Genomic DNA, 17,173 nt, shown 5'->3' with positions numbered 1-17,173 from the left:
CCTTTATAACCTTCCCATTGGTTAAAAAGAAGTTGGGAACAACCAACTTCTTTGGCCACATTTCTTGTTGAAATTCCTTGCCGAATGATATTTTTAATACGTTTTGTGTCATATCTGTGATTTGTCTATTTGCTTTCAAGTAAAGCATCTGGGTGAACATCATCTAAGTGTGGTCAATGTCTGGACAGTTAAATCTCTGGACAAGGCTTAACTTCTGGTCTCTGTTTGTTTAATGGTCTGGCTAGTGGCTAAACTGAACTCTGGAACAAATACCTTGTTAAAAATAAAAAAAATTGGTTTCCTTAAGACGAGGGGAGACGGCGATCATGGATCGGCGCTATGTGAAGGAAGGATTGGCAGCTGATCTGTAGTTAACATTGTAAACATTACTTTTACACAGTAATGTTAGCTCAGTGTAGTTTTTGATATGCCTTGCTATGATTTGAACTAAGATAATCTACTTCTTGTTTATTTTGCTAAATAAACTACTCTAAAAGGACTCTGTTGTTTTTTATTCTTTGCCAAAGTTTACCGGAAGTTATGTTTGTTCCATGAAAGTCGTTTGTTTATGTTGTTACTGACACCGTCAATAGGTGCTAGTTGCGATGACGGGCTCAAGCACTGTGGAGGCATCACTGTATCATCGGCAAATGTGTTTAACGGGGTAAGACTACTATAAAGTTTGTAGTGCTGTCAATGACACTTCCTGCTGCCAGTTGGTGACCATATATGGCCATGACGATAGCCAAATCAAATGTTATCAGATCTTATGACCAAACATACAGCTCAGGTTTGAACGAAATCACTTAATGCAAGCAGAAAATATATGAGACAGTTCCCCTTTCCTTGATTTCCTCCATCGCTATGGCAACAGCATTCATGATGATAAAAAAATCATTCTTCTGTGTCTTGGAATAATGTTGACCATAGACATCAATCCCATAGAAGTTCACCACAAGCACTTTCCACAAAATCCAAAAATGTTATGTGCAACCCAGTTCATCTGATACAAAAAGGGGGCACTGCAGAGCCCCTACTACACCCATTTTCCAAACTTTGCTCATGCCTTTTGGTCTGGTAAAAACTTTACAATGTTTTCGAGCATGTTAAGTACACAAAACACTGTGAAACCTTGAAGAAAATAATAACCATTGGGAAAACAGTATTTATATTTATTAAAATGTATTCAAGTTTAAAATGTATTAAAAAATTTATTGTTTTTTGTTTCCTAACCGTAACTTGTTTATATTTATTATTCTGTTTTTGTATGTGTTTTTTTTTTTGTAAATTTTTTGTATATCTGGCTTGGCCTAAAGTCCAAGTTATAGACCGTTTCATCGGACGTACATGCGCTGACGCGATACACGTCTGGATTCGAACTATACTTCCGTTTTTTTGTTTTGTTTTTAATGGTCTGACTAGTGGCTAAACTGATATCTTGAACAAATGCCTCGCTGAAAATAACAAATGTTTTGGTTTCCCAAGTAATCTATGTTTTTTTTTTGTTGCTCGTTTTATAAATAAACTATTTAAAGAACTTTGTTGTTATTTATTCTTAACAGAGTTTACCGGAAGTTACGTTTGGCCCCTTGGTTGTTACTGCTGAAACCGTCTACAGTCATGTGTGGGTTTTACGGCGTAAGCTATGCAAAGGCTTTGCGTTGCTCTGCGTAGCCTGACGTGCACCTCACCAAAATTTTTCAGCAGTTAGTTTTATTTAAAATAAATGTCATACAACTTTATTAATGTTGTACATTCATTTTTGTGCTCATGTCCAATGCCAATCTGTTTGAACGCTGAAGTTCTCGGTGACATTATGGAACATTCTGAATACTGTTTTAGTTTATTTTAGGAGTGTTGTGTAGCATTAGAAGTAATGGTATTTCATTCTTGATTTAATTTCTAATAATAATATTAGAATGTATATATACAAACTTGCACACATAAGAATAACCGGGCAGCAGCCATATCACCCCCGAGGCTGATTGCCCACTAAAGCTAAGTAGGGTTGAGCATGGTCAGTACATGGATGGGAGACCTAATGGGTAAACAAAGCTGCTGGTAGAAGTCTTAGTGAGACCAGCAGGGGGTGCTCACTGTGTGGTTCAACCTCAGTATAGTTGGGGACACTATATTCATTCGGATAAGACGTTAAACCGAGGTCCGGACGCTCTGTGGTCGTTAAAAAATAAATAAAAAAAGAGTAGGGAAAAAAAAAGAGTAGGGTTGTGCCCCGGCATCCTGGCCAAACTTACCCATTGGCCTACTAATCATCCCCTTGTATACTGATTGGCTGTGTCACTCTGTCCCACTAATAAGTGTGTGCTGGGTTTTCTAGCGCAATATGGCTGCCGTCACATCATCCAGGTGGATGCTGCACATGCTGGTGGTGGTTGAGATGATGTATGTAAAGCGCTTTGAGTACTTCAGAAAAAACACTAGATAAATGTAACAAATTAATATATTTTATGTTAAGAAAATTATGGCAGTGTGTAACAGTACTCGCACCCATTTGGCCAATCTCCGTATTTCTTATTCTGTATAATTGAAAGTCATTTTATTTTTAAGTATTGCTGTCGATCATTTACAAGCATTTGTGTTTGAACATAACGACATGGCTACTCAAACACTTCCGGTGGCTTTACAAGAAGCTGGTTTAGCAGTTCTATGAGGAATCCAGTCAAATATAGCACTCCTTCATGCCATGTTTTTGTCTTTGGTTCATGTGCCAACTTGCAGATTGGCATTTAATAAAAAAAGCACTTAAAGCTGAACACATATCGGCAGCTATGGAATTTGTGCTTGTGTCCACACAACGGGAAAATCTAATTTGGTGAAGATTGACCACAAGGTGGAGCTATAAGTTGTGCCTATGTGCTCTCAATCTTGTCCTGTTCTCTTCACAATTTCAAACTACATGGACCCAGTTGTCTGCCACTCTTCTTGTATATCTGTTTGCATGTACAGTGCCTGGAACAAGACAAGGGTTGGAACATCTATTGAAAAATGTTGGATCCATGCAGCATCTGGGATTAAAGCAGTGGTCCTTTGTGTAGGGTGCATCCCGTTGCTTCCAATCCAAAGAAAATCCATGACATAAAACCATAGACTGCAAAAAATATGGAAGTAGCGTCCATAATGTCACCCATAGTTTTGCGAAGAGCGTTTTTGAAGCCAATATTAGGCAGTGCCGGCCATCGCCATCTTGGCCGCACGTCACCACACATTACTAGCGGATTACCCATTTTCAGTTAAGAGGCGGGACTTGGGTGAAGCTGAGGTGCCTGGTTGTTAAAACCACACCCGTCTAGCAGTTGGCAGTTCTTAATTATGCCACGCCCTTAATTATGCAGAATTTTAAGGCTTGATATTATTTATACGGATGAGTTACAACAATTCATCCTCTCACAGTTGTCATGAAGGGAAAAATTAGCTATACAGACCAAACACACATTTTGTACCAGGATGTAAACATATTTTCTACTGTAAAGTTGGTCATTTTAACATGGGGGGTCTATGGGAATTGCCTCCTTTTTGGAGCAAGCCTCTAGCGGCTGGATAACGAAAAATTTGATATTTTTTGGTCTAAAAACTAGACTTATTTTCTAAGGTCATTTTGCTGATCTTGATTTAAGAATTATTAGATATTTATACTTAAAACAAAATAAAAATACGAAGATAAAAAGTCATTTTTGCAGCGTTCATAGTTCTATTAGTAATTGTAGATTTATGGCAGAGTCATTAAACAGATGGTCAGATGTGTTATTTATTAGTTCACAATGTATGTAGGTTTAAGAAATGAATAAAAGTCATTTTTTTAAATATATCAATACTTTTATTGAGTGTCATTTTTGGAGTGTCTGGGTACCAGACAAAAACGCTACAAAACTTGAACACTTTCGTTTTATGTAACTAACTTCCGGGTTCTACCATGGAACATCTGTGCAATGTATTGAATATTGTTTTATTTAAAAAAAGTCACTTTAAAAAAAAAGAAGAAAGAAATACTTAACTCTGTACAATCTGCACAAGGAAAATACAATTTCAAGCACAACGCAAGTCTGCACATTCCCCTCTCATTGCAAAATAAAGTTGAAACAAATAGTGTGTCGCGTCTCTGTATGCATTCATAAGTATCTGTAGTTCCATTTGCATTAGACGACCTATTTGAATTTTCTATCATTTCTAACAACACGAAGGGCCAGACTAAACCAGTGGTCTTTGAAGTTAATTTCGTAACAATTACAAACCATTATAACATTTCTTTTCGACTATACCACACCCTCTTCTATCATCCTACCAGCATTTGGAATTAACTTAGGATAAAGCTGGAGTAATGACATCAGTGCACTGCGGTTCACAAAACCGCCCGAAGCGGCCGTAAACATCTTTCGCCCTCACTGCAAAATAATAAGTTGACCCCGACACAAACTGGGTCAAGGTGCACGCCATAGGCAACGGCAGCGCCTTCACTTCCCCGATCTTCTTCCACAGCGACTGAGCCGAGGCGATGTTGCTCGCTGCTGTCCCCTGGTGGTCCTGATGATAGGCATACAAGTGATAAGTATCCACAGCAGCGCAGTTGCGGTCCGTTTCGGCGACGCACCAGGACAGCACGATTCCGTTTTGGCTCTGGACACGGGCCAATTTGAGCTGGGGCTGCTGCGGAGGGGACGTTTGTGCAGCCTCTGGTGGGAGACGTGCAGGTGGTGATGGGGCTAATGGTAATGGAGGAAGAGAGGTGGTGGAAGAAGAGCTTGGATGGGATAGAGAGGGGGAGTCCTGGGAGAAAGAAAAGGTAGAAGGTAATTATAAAAGGAGCATATTGGATACAAGAGAACTACAACAACTGCCTTTTAAGTAATAAAGCAATTTTTTTATTCTGACTCACCACAGAGGAGCGCTGTGCTGTACGAACTCCTAAAACAAAGAAAGAGGCACATACAAGACATTACTATATTAAGCAACAACAAAGCAGCAAAAATATTCTACTTTAATTAGAAATGCACCGATATTATATTTTTCCACTGATGCCGATTATTCATCTCTGCTGATACCGATAGTTTGTGGTTATATTAATTTACATGAACTAAATTCTGATTTCTATATAATTTTTATACACAGAGCTCAAATTCATTGCATTTTCCGCTTCTCTTTGAATTGACAAGATATATCGGTCGTTCCTACTGGCTGTTTTAAAACCATCAGCCGATAATGTAAAAAATAGTCACCGATTATTGGCCGATATATCGGTGCTTCTCTCTCTCTAATATATCTACTAGGGATTCACCGATACAACATTTCCATACCGATACAAAATTTAATTGCTCAGAATTACATCTACCGATACCGATAGTTTTTTACCCATTTCAAATCATTTTGTGTGAAAACCTATTAGTGCAGAGCGTACAAACTGCAAATCTGTTGTCACTGTCACACAATTTAAAAATAACCACATAGCATTAGTTCTGTTGCCTTTTTCCTCCCCTTTTGTTTGCTAGGATATAATCTGCTCCGATCATTGGCTGTTCTACTTAGCTTTTAACTGCAGATATGGATTATAGGGTGATATATCGGTACATTCCAATATCAGAAAAACAACTAAACAGGATGAAACTCACCAGCATTAGGAGTCGAGCTGACCAAAGGTGCACGCTGTGTCATGGGGGAAACTGTGGCTTTCTGCACTCCTGTTACTGCACAGCATCCGCAAATAGTGAAAAAAAGGAAATAAACAATTATGATGTGGGATAGTGAAAAAGATCAGTATAAGATTGATCCAATTCAGTTGGGTTAATTTGGAAATTAATTAAAATTCAGTTTGTGCAGAGAAACTGAACTGAATGTAACATTAGTTTGTTTTACCTTGAACATCATCGTCATCCTCAGTTAGATCGATCACAGATCCTTTGGGACGGCCAGGCTGTAAAGAGGCAACAAGCTAGGGTTAAAAAAAATTGTTTTGCTATAAACCCAATTAAAAAACAGCTTGAGATATTTACAGGTTTACTCAACTCATTGTTTACAACAAAACATGCTTACCTGAGTTGGTGTTTTGGTCGCGGCCTGATTGTCTGTTAAAAAAGGAGAGAGGGGAGTGGTGTTATTTAAGAATTATAGTATTTATTTATTTATTGAGCAGGATAAAGGGCATGAATACTACATTACATTTTCCTTGAAGTGCTATCTGCTTACAGTCAGAAGAGTTTAGTAAAACAAAAAAGGTTGCAAAGAATTACTACAAGAAACACTCGATTTAAACATTTATATGACTTTTATATTACATATAGCTACATTGAAGGGGACATTTTATGACACTTTAAGATGTAAAATAAGTCTTCAGCGTCCCCAGACTGTGTATGTGAAGTTTTTGCTCAAAATACCACATAGATCATTTATTATATCACGTTAAAATCGCCACTTTATAAGGGCTGCCTGACGATTAGTCGCGACTAATCGTTTGAAGAATACAAGTTTTTGTTTACATGATTTGTGTGGGTGTACTACTTAGTTGTGCTGTTAACTTTTTTCTCTGTTTATCTGCACTAAATGTCAGTGCCGTGGTTGAATTAAGGGACAGGTATTATTATAATAAAATTACCTATTTTTTCCCATGCTTACAGAGAATGATTACCAAAACCAAGTTACTGGGTTGTTCATTTTCTGGGTTGATAGAAGCACTTGGGACCATATGATAGCACTTAAACATGGTAAAAGTCATTTTGATAATATGTCCCCTTTAGAATGAAAAATAGAAACATTGTGCGTATTTACTCCCACTTTATTGTGAGATGCAATATTTACTTGCTCACTTTTTACAGTACCTATATCTAAGCTGAATTGTTCCTTAAATCTTTTCATAAGATAATAAAAAGCAGAAGCTCTCATACCAGTCTTTGAGGCCAAGGCAGAGGCCAACGGTGAACCTGCCGCAGCAGTCGCTGAACCAGTCGCCGCAGGCCCTGCAGTTCCTGGAGAAGACACGGCCGTCGACACTCCCACAACAGCAGCACACTGAGTAGGCGTACGAGCCGACGTCACAGATATCCCTGTGCTGGGTGAACTAACAGTCCCTGTGCCACCCGGATAAACCGCTCTCGCCAAAGACATTCCTGGGGTCGAGGGTGTCGACAATGTGGTGGAAGACGAAACGATGCTACCCGTTGTCTTTTGGAGAATAAACGTGGTGGTAGTAGGTGTAGTCGTCTTCGCCTTATTCAAGCTATTAACTGTAGATAATGATGAAACTGGTATTAAACCAACACCGCCAGCAGTATTGACTAGTGCTCCACTTTGCCCGTTTGCCACAGTTAAAGGCAGCTGAATTAAAAGTGGCTGAATAGAGACGGACTGGCCTCCTGATGTTGTGGCGTTGGTAGTCATGACCCCTGTATTAGGACCAGTCTTTAATAAAAGAGTGCCTGTCTGAGACTGGCCGGCCAAGGAGTTGGATGAGGGAGTAGAGCTTGTTGTTGTGGAGATAATCTGTAAAATGGGGGCAGTGGAGGCCAGTGCTGATGAGGTTGCCGTAGTTGGCGTGGACAGCGGTTTGGGCTGAGCTGGGATCGCTGCGGACAGTAAAAACGAAGAAATTACTTAGCATCAGATCACGATTTTTAAAAAACTAGAAAAAGAAATTAAGTAGTAAACAATGCAATTTTTGATAAGCTCACCTGTAGCAGAACCTGATGGACCGGACAGTTTGGGATCCATAGCGGTTTTAACAGTACTGTAAAATAAATATTATAAACGTATTAAAAATAGTAATATATAGTAAACACACTACTGAAAATTAGTAAGAAATCTACAAATTAAGGGACACTAGGCACTACAAACATTACTTGATCTATTTTTTATTATAAAAAAGCAGTACTGGTAATTTGACAAAGTACTTGGCTTATGTGTATTACTTTTACAATTATATAGTAATAGATGTATAATATATACAGCAAGTTATTACAACAGTGGTACACAGAGGTCACATGCCTTCGAATTAAGACACAGCCAATGTTTTACTTTGTTTTAAATGGAGAGAAAAACAAACAAACTTTACACTCCCATAATTGCATACAACAATAAAAAAAAGTACTGGCCTCTGGAAATAATGCTTTAGTGTGCCTTAGTCTAGAAACGAGTGGTAGTGATGTTTGCACTTTTGCAAGATTGCAGATGTGCCGCCATTTGGGTTTACATTCCCAGCATTTTATGTAATTGTTTACTTTGAGAGTATTAGTAAAACATATTTGAAGGCATATCAGATGTGTCAAAACTCTTTGCTAATTGTCTTGCGCAACAACACATGCGAATTTCACGCTTAAGTTGACATTTTCAACTTACGCGGATGACGCAATTAAGGCGGGTATCGTGCAGCAAGCAACCATATTGATCCGACCACACCATACACTCCTTCATTAACAATTTCCCCACTAACTTTTGTTTTAAAGTTCACAGCCACCGCTATCATTTTTAATGATTTCAGCAAAAAATTTTGGCCCTCAGAGAATATTTTCTTACATTTATTTTAAAATAAAGAACCAAGCGTTTGCTTTTAAACAAAAAAATATTTTATTCTATCTTTGTGTGATTATTTTAATCACCACTCGACCTGGTAGGTTTCATCAGAAAAACAACATTTTGGAAAAAACTGCATTTTTATGAAAAGTGTGCATTTTCAAGCAAATATATACATTCTTTCCTAAATAAAACCATCAGAAATACATGAAAATGAAAATAAATACAAAATAAATCAAATTCAAACACTGTAATCAACCTTTGAGTGATAAGCCGTGTAACACTCCCCAGAATGTAAGGGGACGCAACAACCTTTGCAGTAAAACGAGCTCTCCCTTCGTAAACCCTTACGTGCACAAACCCTGCATCTTCTCGTCGTTCGTTTCTTGTTGGAACCGGACACAATTGGAACAAGCGCATGGACTGCAAAAATTTCATGCACCCTATTTCTAGGGTCAAGGTTGTATGGTGCCCTAGGAGTGATGGTGCACTCAGTTGGAGGGACAAAAAAGGTCGTCCCTCTGTCTTCCCCACCACCAACCTGTTCTTGGCTGGTCCACGATTTTACAACACTCTTGATGAAAGAGAGGAGAGTTTTACAGTTACCTTGCGGGTTTTTTGCTTTGTAAATGACAAAAGCATTGAACAAACTGATCTGAAACAGATATGTGACAAATTTCTTTGTCCACTCTTGGGACCTCCTGACAAAAGGGTAGTACCCAATCTTTTCATCCATTCCGTCAACTCCATTTACTGCATTATTAAAATCCATAAAGCATTCTGGTTTTTGCTTTGCAAATGTTTCTTGGTAGCCTCTCTGCCATTCATTGACAACTTCCATGTAGTTCTCTTGGAATGTTGTATCACAAACTTGGGTTTTCAAATCAAGTAGGCGCTCAGACAGTGGTACAAAGTTGTCAAAATTATCCATAAACAACCTGTAACCATGACCTGCTAGGCGATCAAGAAGAGAGACGACAGTGTCTCCCAGGGTAGAACTTTCTCCAGAATAGGGCTTCAAGTTAAAACAGTACCCCGTTTCAGAATCGCGCAAGTTGTAGGATTTCATTCCAGATTTGGCAGGATTTTTCCCTCCCAATGCTAGGCGTTTACGCCACAGAAGCATACCCTCATCAATGCAAATGTTTGTGTTAGGCTGATACAATTCACGAAATTTGGACACTAGGTGATCTAAGACAGGCCTGACTTCGTACAGCATGTCGGTATCATTGGCTGCCCTTCCTGTAGTATCATTGAAGTGAAGAAATCGCCATATGATTTCAAACCGGTTGCGAGGCATGACCTTGCTGAAGTAGGGGGTAGCTAACATTTCATCTGCACACCAGTACATATCAAGTTCAGGCTTATGAATGATACCGGTAAGAAAAAACAGCCCCAGGAAGGTTTTCATTTCTGAAACTGTGACAGGCTTCCATGAATGAATTCTAGAATGTTGTGAAGTGCCATCCGTGGCATGAATACACTGAGCTGCATACAGGTTAGTCTGATCGACAATGTTTTGAATCAGTAAATCAGAAATGAACAACTCAAGAAAGTCTTTAGGTTCTTCTGAAATAAGAGCAGCAGCTTCACCGACAGGCCCAGGATTCTCATTGAAAGGAAAGTTTGTTGGCTGCCAGTTCATTTCTTGCCACTCATGAGGCTCGGGATTCTCATTGAAAGTAAGGTTTGTTGGCTGCCAGTTCATTTCTTGCCACTCATGAGGCTCTGGATTCTCATGGAAAGGAAGGTTTGTTGGCTGCCAGGTCATTTCTTGCCAATCATAACTGATGGGTTCAGGTTCAGGTTCAGCTTCAACTTCAACTTCAATTTCAGTTGGATGGTTCACAGAAGCTATTGATTGGTCACAATTGTCTGCTTCAAATGTCTGATCTCTGCCTTGTTCCTGTGTTCCACCTGCAAATAATTATGAATAATTGAAAATACTGTAAAGTGACAACGTAAAATAAAGTGTGACCTTACATTCAATAAACAGACACAAACACACATATTAGCGTTAAATATGCAAAAGAAAGAGACATTTTCTTAGTTTGTCTTACCTTCATTCGCTCGGATCGGAGAATGAGACCTTGGCCATGAATCTCCCCACGAAGTGTCCGACGTATCGCCGTCTGAATTATCAGTATCCACAGGTTGACCCATCTGTGCACTTCGTCTTCGTCCAGTTCGACAAGTTTTTGGTCTATCAACAACACGACTAAATGTTTGTGTGTCTGGAAAGGCATCCCCCTCACTGACTACGTCCCGATCAGATTCAAAATGGTCAAAATTTAAGTGATCGGAGTCCGAGTTCATCAACACCTCCAGTGCCTGTTCAGCCACTACATTATTTTTATATGATACTACAATATCATTACATTTTCTCGGACCATTTCGTTAATGTCGATTGTTTTTGAGTTACGGCACTACCGGGTGCAAAATACAAGCTAGATTCAGGAGAAGCGCGAGAGCCAATGCAAAGACGCAAACTCGTCTTTGGTGGGGAAAGAGTTAAGAAATCTAGCTGATCCATCAAGAGAGAGGTGAACTAGACATCCGTTGGTAGTTTTCTGGTGTTGGACATGGATCTATAATGACCCCAGAAGACTCTGTCTTAGTGGGGATACAGACTTGATCCCATTAGACCAGGGATGGGCAACTTCGGTCCTGGAGGGCCGGTGTCCTGCAGAGTTTAGCTCACCTGAAGCAGCCAATTAAGGTCTTACTAGGCATACTAGAAACTTTTAGGCAGGTGTGCTGAAGCAACTTGGAGCTAAACTATCCAGGACACCGGCCTTCCAGGACCGAAGTTGCCCATTCCTGCATTAGACAGTCAAGTGGTGGTCTAGAGCCCAGAGTATAGTTTGTTTTATTACGTGTATGTTCACGGTCAAACGAACAGCCTTGCAAAGCATAGTTTGACTCGTATATGTACACAGATGTTCCAAGCACTGTAACACATGCAATGCATCTCCTGTGCTACATTCTACATACAGAAGCAACCTACGCGTAAAGTACGCGAGATTGCGCGATCCTCACATATGAATAAACACTGAACTACTTTTAGCTTAACAACACTTGGTAACTTCTGTAGATGATGTCTTTAAAGAAGAATCAAAGAGCATTCGTTATGGAAGTTCTATCCCAAAAAATCTCTAGAGGTGTTGAGAGTCAACGCTACAGAGAATTTGCTTCATAAATGAGAAAAGGATGGAGAAATATTTGAACTTCAAGTAAACAAGGATCAAACAAGGATTTGGAAGGATAAACGAGCAACAAGTGCAGGTAAGAAAAAAAATGACTCTCGTGAAACAATAATTGAATGGATTTTTCTTCTTTTCCATAGTTGAGACATGTCAAGACATCCACAGAACAACATCCCTCCTGGCACTGCAAGGGCAGATTCAATATTGTGGAACTCCAGTGTGATTAAATGACTGCTCTAAATGATGCAATAAAGATGGAGACACATCCAAACATTGATGTAACCACAGTGGTGAGAATCCATGAAAAGCAAACCTTTCCAGCTGATTTTAAGAGCTGCTGTCGAATATAAACCAGAAAAATGCACCCCTGGAAAATCTCCTCTGCCAGTTTTGAGATCATCGGTTAAAAGTTTTGAATCAACTCTTTCCCCGCCACTGACGAGTTATCTCGTCAATTAAGAGAAAATGCTTTCCTGCCAATGACGAGTTTTTACGGCAATCCATATTTCCGCTATTATCCACTAAGTGGCGCTCTTACCCAACTTATAAAACCCTAAAGCATCCACTGATCCAAAACCAGTAAAAACTCTGTATGTTTTGATAATTTTGGTATTTTTTTAAGAAACCTACCCATATTTATGAGGTGAGTCAAAGAGAACAAATGAACATAGGATGAAACGCTTTTTTAAAGCAAAGGGTTTGTTGTTTTATTTTATATATTGTATGTTTATATATTTAAAGATTAAAATTTTCTGGAAGCATTAAACTTTTGTGAAAATCATAAAAAAATGTTGGTGCTGATTGGCAACTTTTTTTTTAAACGCTGGCAGGGGAAATATACTAGTCAACATTTGACGTGGATCAAAAACTTTTATCTAAGTTGTCCTTAGATAAGAATGGGTATTGGGTATTGGTTTTAAGACAACTTTTAGTAAAGGTTTTGATCCACTTCAATTGTTAACTAGTGTAGTTAAAAGGCAACATTAAAGGTCCACTGTGTAGATTTTTAGCAGCATCTAGTGGTGAGACTGTGCATTACAACCACCTCTCCCATTCGAAACGCATAGTGAAGCTACGGTAGCCGCTACAAGACAAACATGTCATCACATGAGGCAACGTATGTAAAAATAGAACAGTTTGTCTGTTTAGGGCCACTGAAAAAATTGGCGATGCGAAATGGCGACTTCCATGTAAGGGGACCCGCGGTGTATGTAGATAAAAATTCTGAGGTAATAAAAACAATAGTTTGTTTTGTAAGGTCTTTATAATATAGATCTATATTATCAGTGGTGTATATTGCAGTTCTATCAATAAATTCTTCTAAAAGTTACACAATGCACCTTTAAATTGGGATTTAGTAGGCACAGGATAGGTGGAAAATAGCTAGATGGTACTTCATAATGTGCAAATTTGTACCTGAAACAAATAAGCTCAGTAAGACTGAAACTTTGAGAATATTTTGCTCAGGTTGGAGATGTTGATTTCTAAATTAGATATGAAAGTTATTTATATACATTTTCGCTATTCCTAGATTCCGACTCTAACCTCATTGATATTGAGCAGTTTCCCAGACAAGGCTTATCTTAGTCCCAGACTAAAATGCATGTTTGAGCTGCCTTAATTGAAAAACATCTTGGCCTGACATATCTTAACATATATCAGTGCCATTGTTTTGTCGCATTATGCACAACAGTATTGTTTTTTGTAGGTTATGTTTGATAAAACTACTAATATAACAAAGGCCTAGTGCTGGATCATTCTAAACCCTGCCCGGGAAACTGCCCCATTGTGTTTATAAATGAACAATGCTTTCTGATGCTCACCGTTGCAGTGCATTCTGGGTCATGTTGGCAGCATTGGTGGCCTGAGCAACAGCAGATGCAGAATAAACCTGTAAGAATGGAAGTGAACAAAATTCACATTTAAAATTCAAAGCATGTTTTATCTGCAACCAACATTGTATTCGCAGATGGTAGAATTGGTGATATGCTTTGCAATTTTACAGTCTAAAACTATAACTAAATCATACATTTACAATGTCCAGCCATGGTTCTTACCTCTTGAGTTCTCTTTGCGTTCTCCGAGGCCTGGTTAGCAGCACCAAACTTTTTTGCAAGCCGGGATATCTTAGCCTAAAATGAATTCGAAGGGTTAACTCTCTAATCCAATACAATTTTCACACCAATGAGATTATAAGCAAAGTTTTTGTATGTATTTGCAGCAAATGCGTAACTATTCAGACATAAACTTTCAGGCTCACCTGTAGTGTGTTTATATGCTGTAGGGCATTTTGCTGCTTGCTTGCAGAGTCGATCTTCTCCACTCTCTCTTTCAGCTCTTTTATGCTACGGTCAAATACAGTCAACTGCAGCACCCGTAATCGTTCCTCTACTAACTGCTGTACCATCTAATCAAAAGACAATCAACATATATGCCAATTTATACACACACACACAGACGTGTTGTAATAATTGTTAATGGTGATCAACAACATACCGCAGATGCATAATAAATAACAACATGAAAATCCATAAAACATACTCCCTTAAATACACATGCTGATTAAATCGAATAATTAACGCACCTTCTCCAGTTTATGTCGGCTCCCACCGGTGGCTGTAATTTTCAGCTCCAGCTGAGCCTCCAGCTCCTCGCCATCCAACCTTGCTCGCTTTCCATCTCTTTCTTTCTTGATTTCTTTGTCATCTTCCTCTTCTGACAAGGATCTCTTTGTACCAGCAGAAGGACTGTCATCTGGTGTTGAACAGAGGCAGTGAAAGAGTTTAGGCTTGAGGGCAGCAATTATAACAGTGCTCATCATACATCTTGGGTCATAGGACCACATCGAAGTCTTTTCGCAAATATGCGACCCGGTCTGTGAAATCAAAGCTAAAGTCTAACTCAAAATACGAGATTATGAGCATCATTGATTCCAATCTTTGACATGGCCTTAGTCGATATTAAAGAGATCAAGGTTTAATTTACACAAAACTTTCTTTACATTATGTAGGATGATTTTATGTTGAAAACAGTAAATCACAAAAATTACTTTAGCTGGGTTTTCACTCATGGGGAACTTGTCCCATAAGTAAGCTTAACAAATCATACTGTAAAGTAGAGATGCACGGATATATCGGCCAATAATCGGTATCGTCTATAGAAGCAATTTTTCACACTAGTTTAAAAACAACCAAGTTATGGTCGATATATCCTGTCAATCACAAGAGAACCAGGAAGTGCATTGAATTTGAGCTCTGTGTATTGATAATATAAAGAAACATCACTAGTTTAATGTTCAATATTAATGGTCATTATATTCAGAAAAATGTAATCTTCAGAATTTAGTTAATGCATGTTAATATAATCACCTAACTATCGGTCTCTGCAGATATCAGCCTGAATAATCCTCTATTGATATCCATGGAAAAAATGTCATATCGGTGAAAAAAAACCCCGTAACTGTATTTCGAGACCTTCCAAAATTCAAGCTCTGACCCTTAAATTCGCATCATGTAAAGGCCGCTAGATGACTGATATGTCACAGCCTTTACAGTTGGAGGGAAAACGAATCCCAAGCACGTTGGAATCCAAGATGTACAAATAAAAAATACTTTGATGTCATGTATAAGTGTCAGGACCGATAAAACAGAACACCACTGGTTGCGTAAACAGCATTTGAAGCAGGCTGTTGACGAACTGTTCACCCAGGTTGGTTTGCAAGTTCTCACCTGTCTTTTCAGAAGTCCCCTTCTTATCTTTTGGTTCCTCTTTCACCGCATCAACATTCATCTTCTCCTCATTTTGGTCGTTCTTTTCATCTTTCTCTGCCTGGACGTCGTCCTCTTCGCTCAGGCACAGAAATCCCTCTTTGACTTCTGGATCGCAGTCTATCCCAGAAGAAGGAGAGGCAGAGAGAGAAGAGTTGAAACTTTTATTGCTTGTGTCCTTTTTCTCTTCTGAACCGTCACCAAAAGAGGCTGTGGTCACAAGAGCGTCATCCACATCAGCCATCTCCTCACCACTCATTTTCTCCGTATCTGATTTTTTGGGGTCTCCCTTTTTATTCGGTGTTGTTGAAGAACTGGAATGCTCGGATTTATCAGCCTAAACAGAACAATGAGAGATTGCATGATTCGGTTAGTTTACATGTTATCGCAACATTTCTCCACGTTCACCACAAAACAAAGCATCATTACTCTACTCTCCAAAAACTAATTCCTAATCTAATTCTGATGTTATCAAATAAAGACAATTGTCCTGTTCCAAAAAACGTCCTAAGACCTTGTGGTTTTCCACGAAGTCCACGACACTGTAGGCTCGGCAAGGCCACTGTGCGACTGCAATGCCCCTTCAGAATGAGGAAGCAAGTACACACATCAATTGCGCCATTTGGGAAAAGGGCTCCCTATATTTACATTCACACTACGATGAAGGTCAAGTGGAAGCCATTGAAGTAATTTCTTCGATTCGAACCGAAACTCACTTCTTTGTCGTCCACTTTAACGTCCTCACTCTTTCCGTCCTCTTTGCTCTCGCTCTCTCTTTTCACGTCCTTGGCCTTCTCATCGCTCTTCTTCTCTGGACCATTTTTAGGAGAAGGTAAGGTGGTCTGTGTGTTGGGTGGAGTGGGAGATGGAGAGACAGAGACAGAAAGAGATGGAGAAGGAAAAGAGTGAGGTGAATCAGGGGCAGGTGACACAGAGTCCGTCTCTTTATCATTCAAGTCTTTCTCCTTTACTTTCTCCTTGTCCTTCTCGCTGTGGATGCCGTTCACCAGCGGCGTTTGGGTAGGTGAGGAGGAAGATGGTGAAGTGGAGCTCAGGGTGTTGTGCAATGCTTCCAGCTGCTGCCGATCACTCATCTTCATCGTTTTTCGCGCACGGAAGATTTTCTTCTGAGGTTCCTCTGGTACAGCTACTTCCATTTTTACCTAAGAAAAACAGCAGGAAAGTGTGTCAAAAAAATTCAGATGATTAAACACTTCATGCACCAAACAAGCTAGTCAGCTAAACTCTGCGCAGCACTCACATACGATTATTCTGCCTGGACTCCAAGTTAAAAGCTTTTTTCAAGACCAACCACTAGGTGTCACTGTGTCATTTCAAAAGCTATTTCCTGTTCTAGAAAATTCTCTTGGCCTCGATCACAGTACCTTCCTGTAACAAAACTATAACCGTAACGCTGGTCATTTGGACATCTTAAGCACTAGTCAGGTTTCTTCAAAGCAGTTCAGCCAAATCAAAGTAAACAACAGTCTAACATCTCCCTGCCCCAGTTTACCTACAGTATCAGACTAAGCTGAGACTGAGCTACCTCTATGATTAACAAGTCACTGAGAAACCACTGTCAAAGTAGCTAAACCTGACCTAAAACCTAAACCCTTCCTCAGTTCAATTGACATAACTAGCCGGTTGGTAGGGGCGTAAGAATCAGCAGTGCATCTGATTTCAGAATAA

General features: G+C 39.3%; 1 protein-coding gene across 11 annotated transcripts in view; it reads right to left on the bottom strand.

Annotated features, from left to right (window-relative positions):
• Positions 1-3,947: 3,947 nt before the first annotated feature.
• The window catches only part of LOC135746809 (activating transcription factor 7-interacting protein 1-like), a 37,357-nt gene continuing 24,131 nt past the window's right edge, over positions 3,948-17,173 (bottom strand). For 6 of the 11 annotated variants that reach the window (XM_065265506.2, XM_065265517.2, XM_065265509.2 and 3 more), the window contains exons 3-10: positions 16,201-16,647; positions 15,446-15,821; positions 14,302-14,471; positions 13,978-14,124; positions 13,775-13,849; positions 13,541-13,608; positions 10,572-10,714; positions 7,761-10,428 (exon numbers count right to left, since the gene is read on the bottom strand). In XM_065265506.2, the coding sequence (XP_065121578.1) occupies positions 8,753-10,428; positions 10,572-10,714; positions 13,541-13,608; positions 13,775-13,849; positions 13,978-14,124; positions 14,302-14,471; positions 15,446-15,821; positions 16,201-16,641 (3,096 nt within the window). In that variant the 5' untranslated portion in view covers positions 16,642-16,647 and the 3' untranslated portion in view covers positions 7,761-8,752. Of the gene's footprint in view, positions 4,783-4,891; positions 4,921-5,621; positions 5,697-5,865; positions 5,924-6,042; positions 6,078-6,890; positions 7,569-7,673; positions 7,730-7,755; positions 10,429-10,571; positions 10,715-13,540; positions 13,609-13,774; positions 13,850-13,977; positions 14,125-14,301; positions 14,472-15,445; positions 15,822-16,200; positions 16,648-16,745; positions 17,144-17,173 lie in introns of those variants that run through there. The other 5 variants (XM_065265515.2, XM_065265516.2, XM_065265513.2 and 2 more) reach the window with 5 other exon arrangements.

Source organism: Paramisgurnus dabryanus, chromosome 4 (assembly GCF_030506205.2).
Source record: "Paramisgurnus dabryanus chromosome 4, PD_genome_1.1, whole genome shotgun sequence".
NCBI lineage: Eukaryota > Metazoa > Chordata > Actinopteri > Cypriniformes > Cobitidae > Paramisgurnus > Paramisgurnus dabryanus.
The sequence above is the reverse complement of the archived record's forward strand: the minus strand, read 5'-3'. Positions and strand labels throughout refer to the sequence as shown.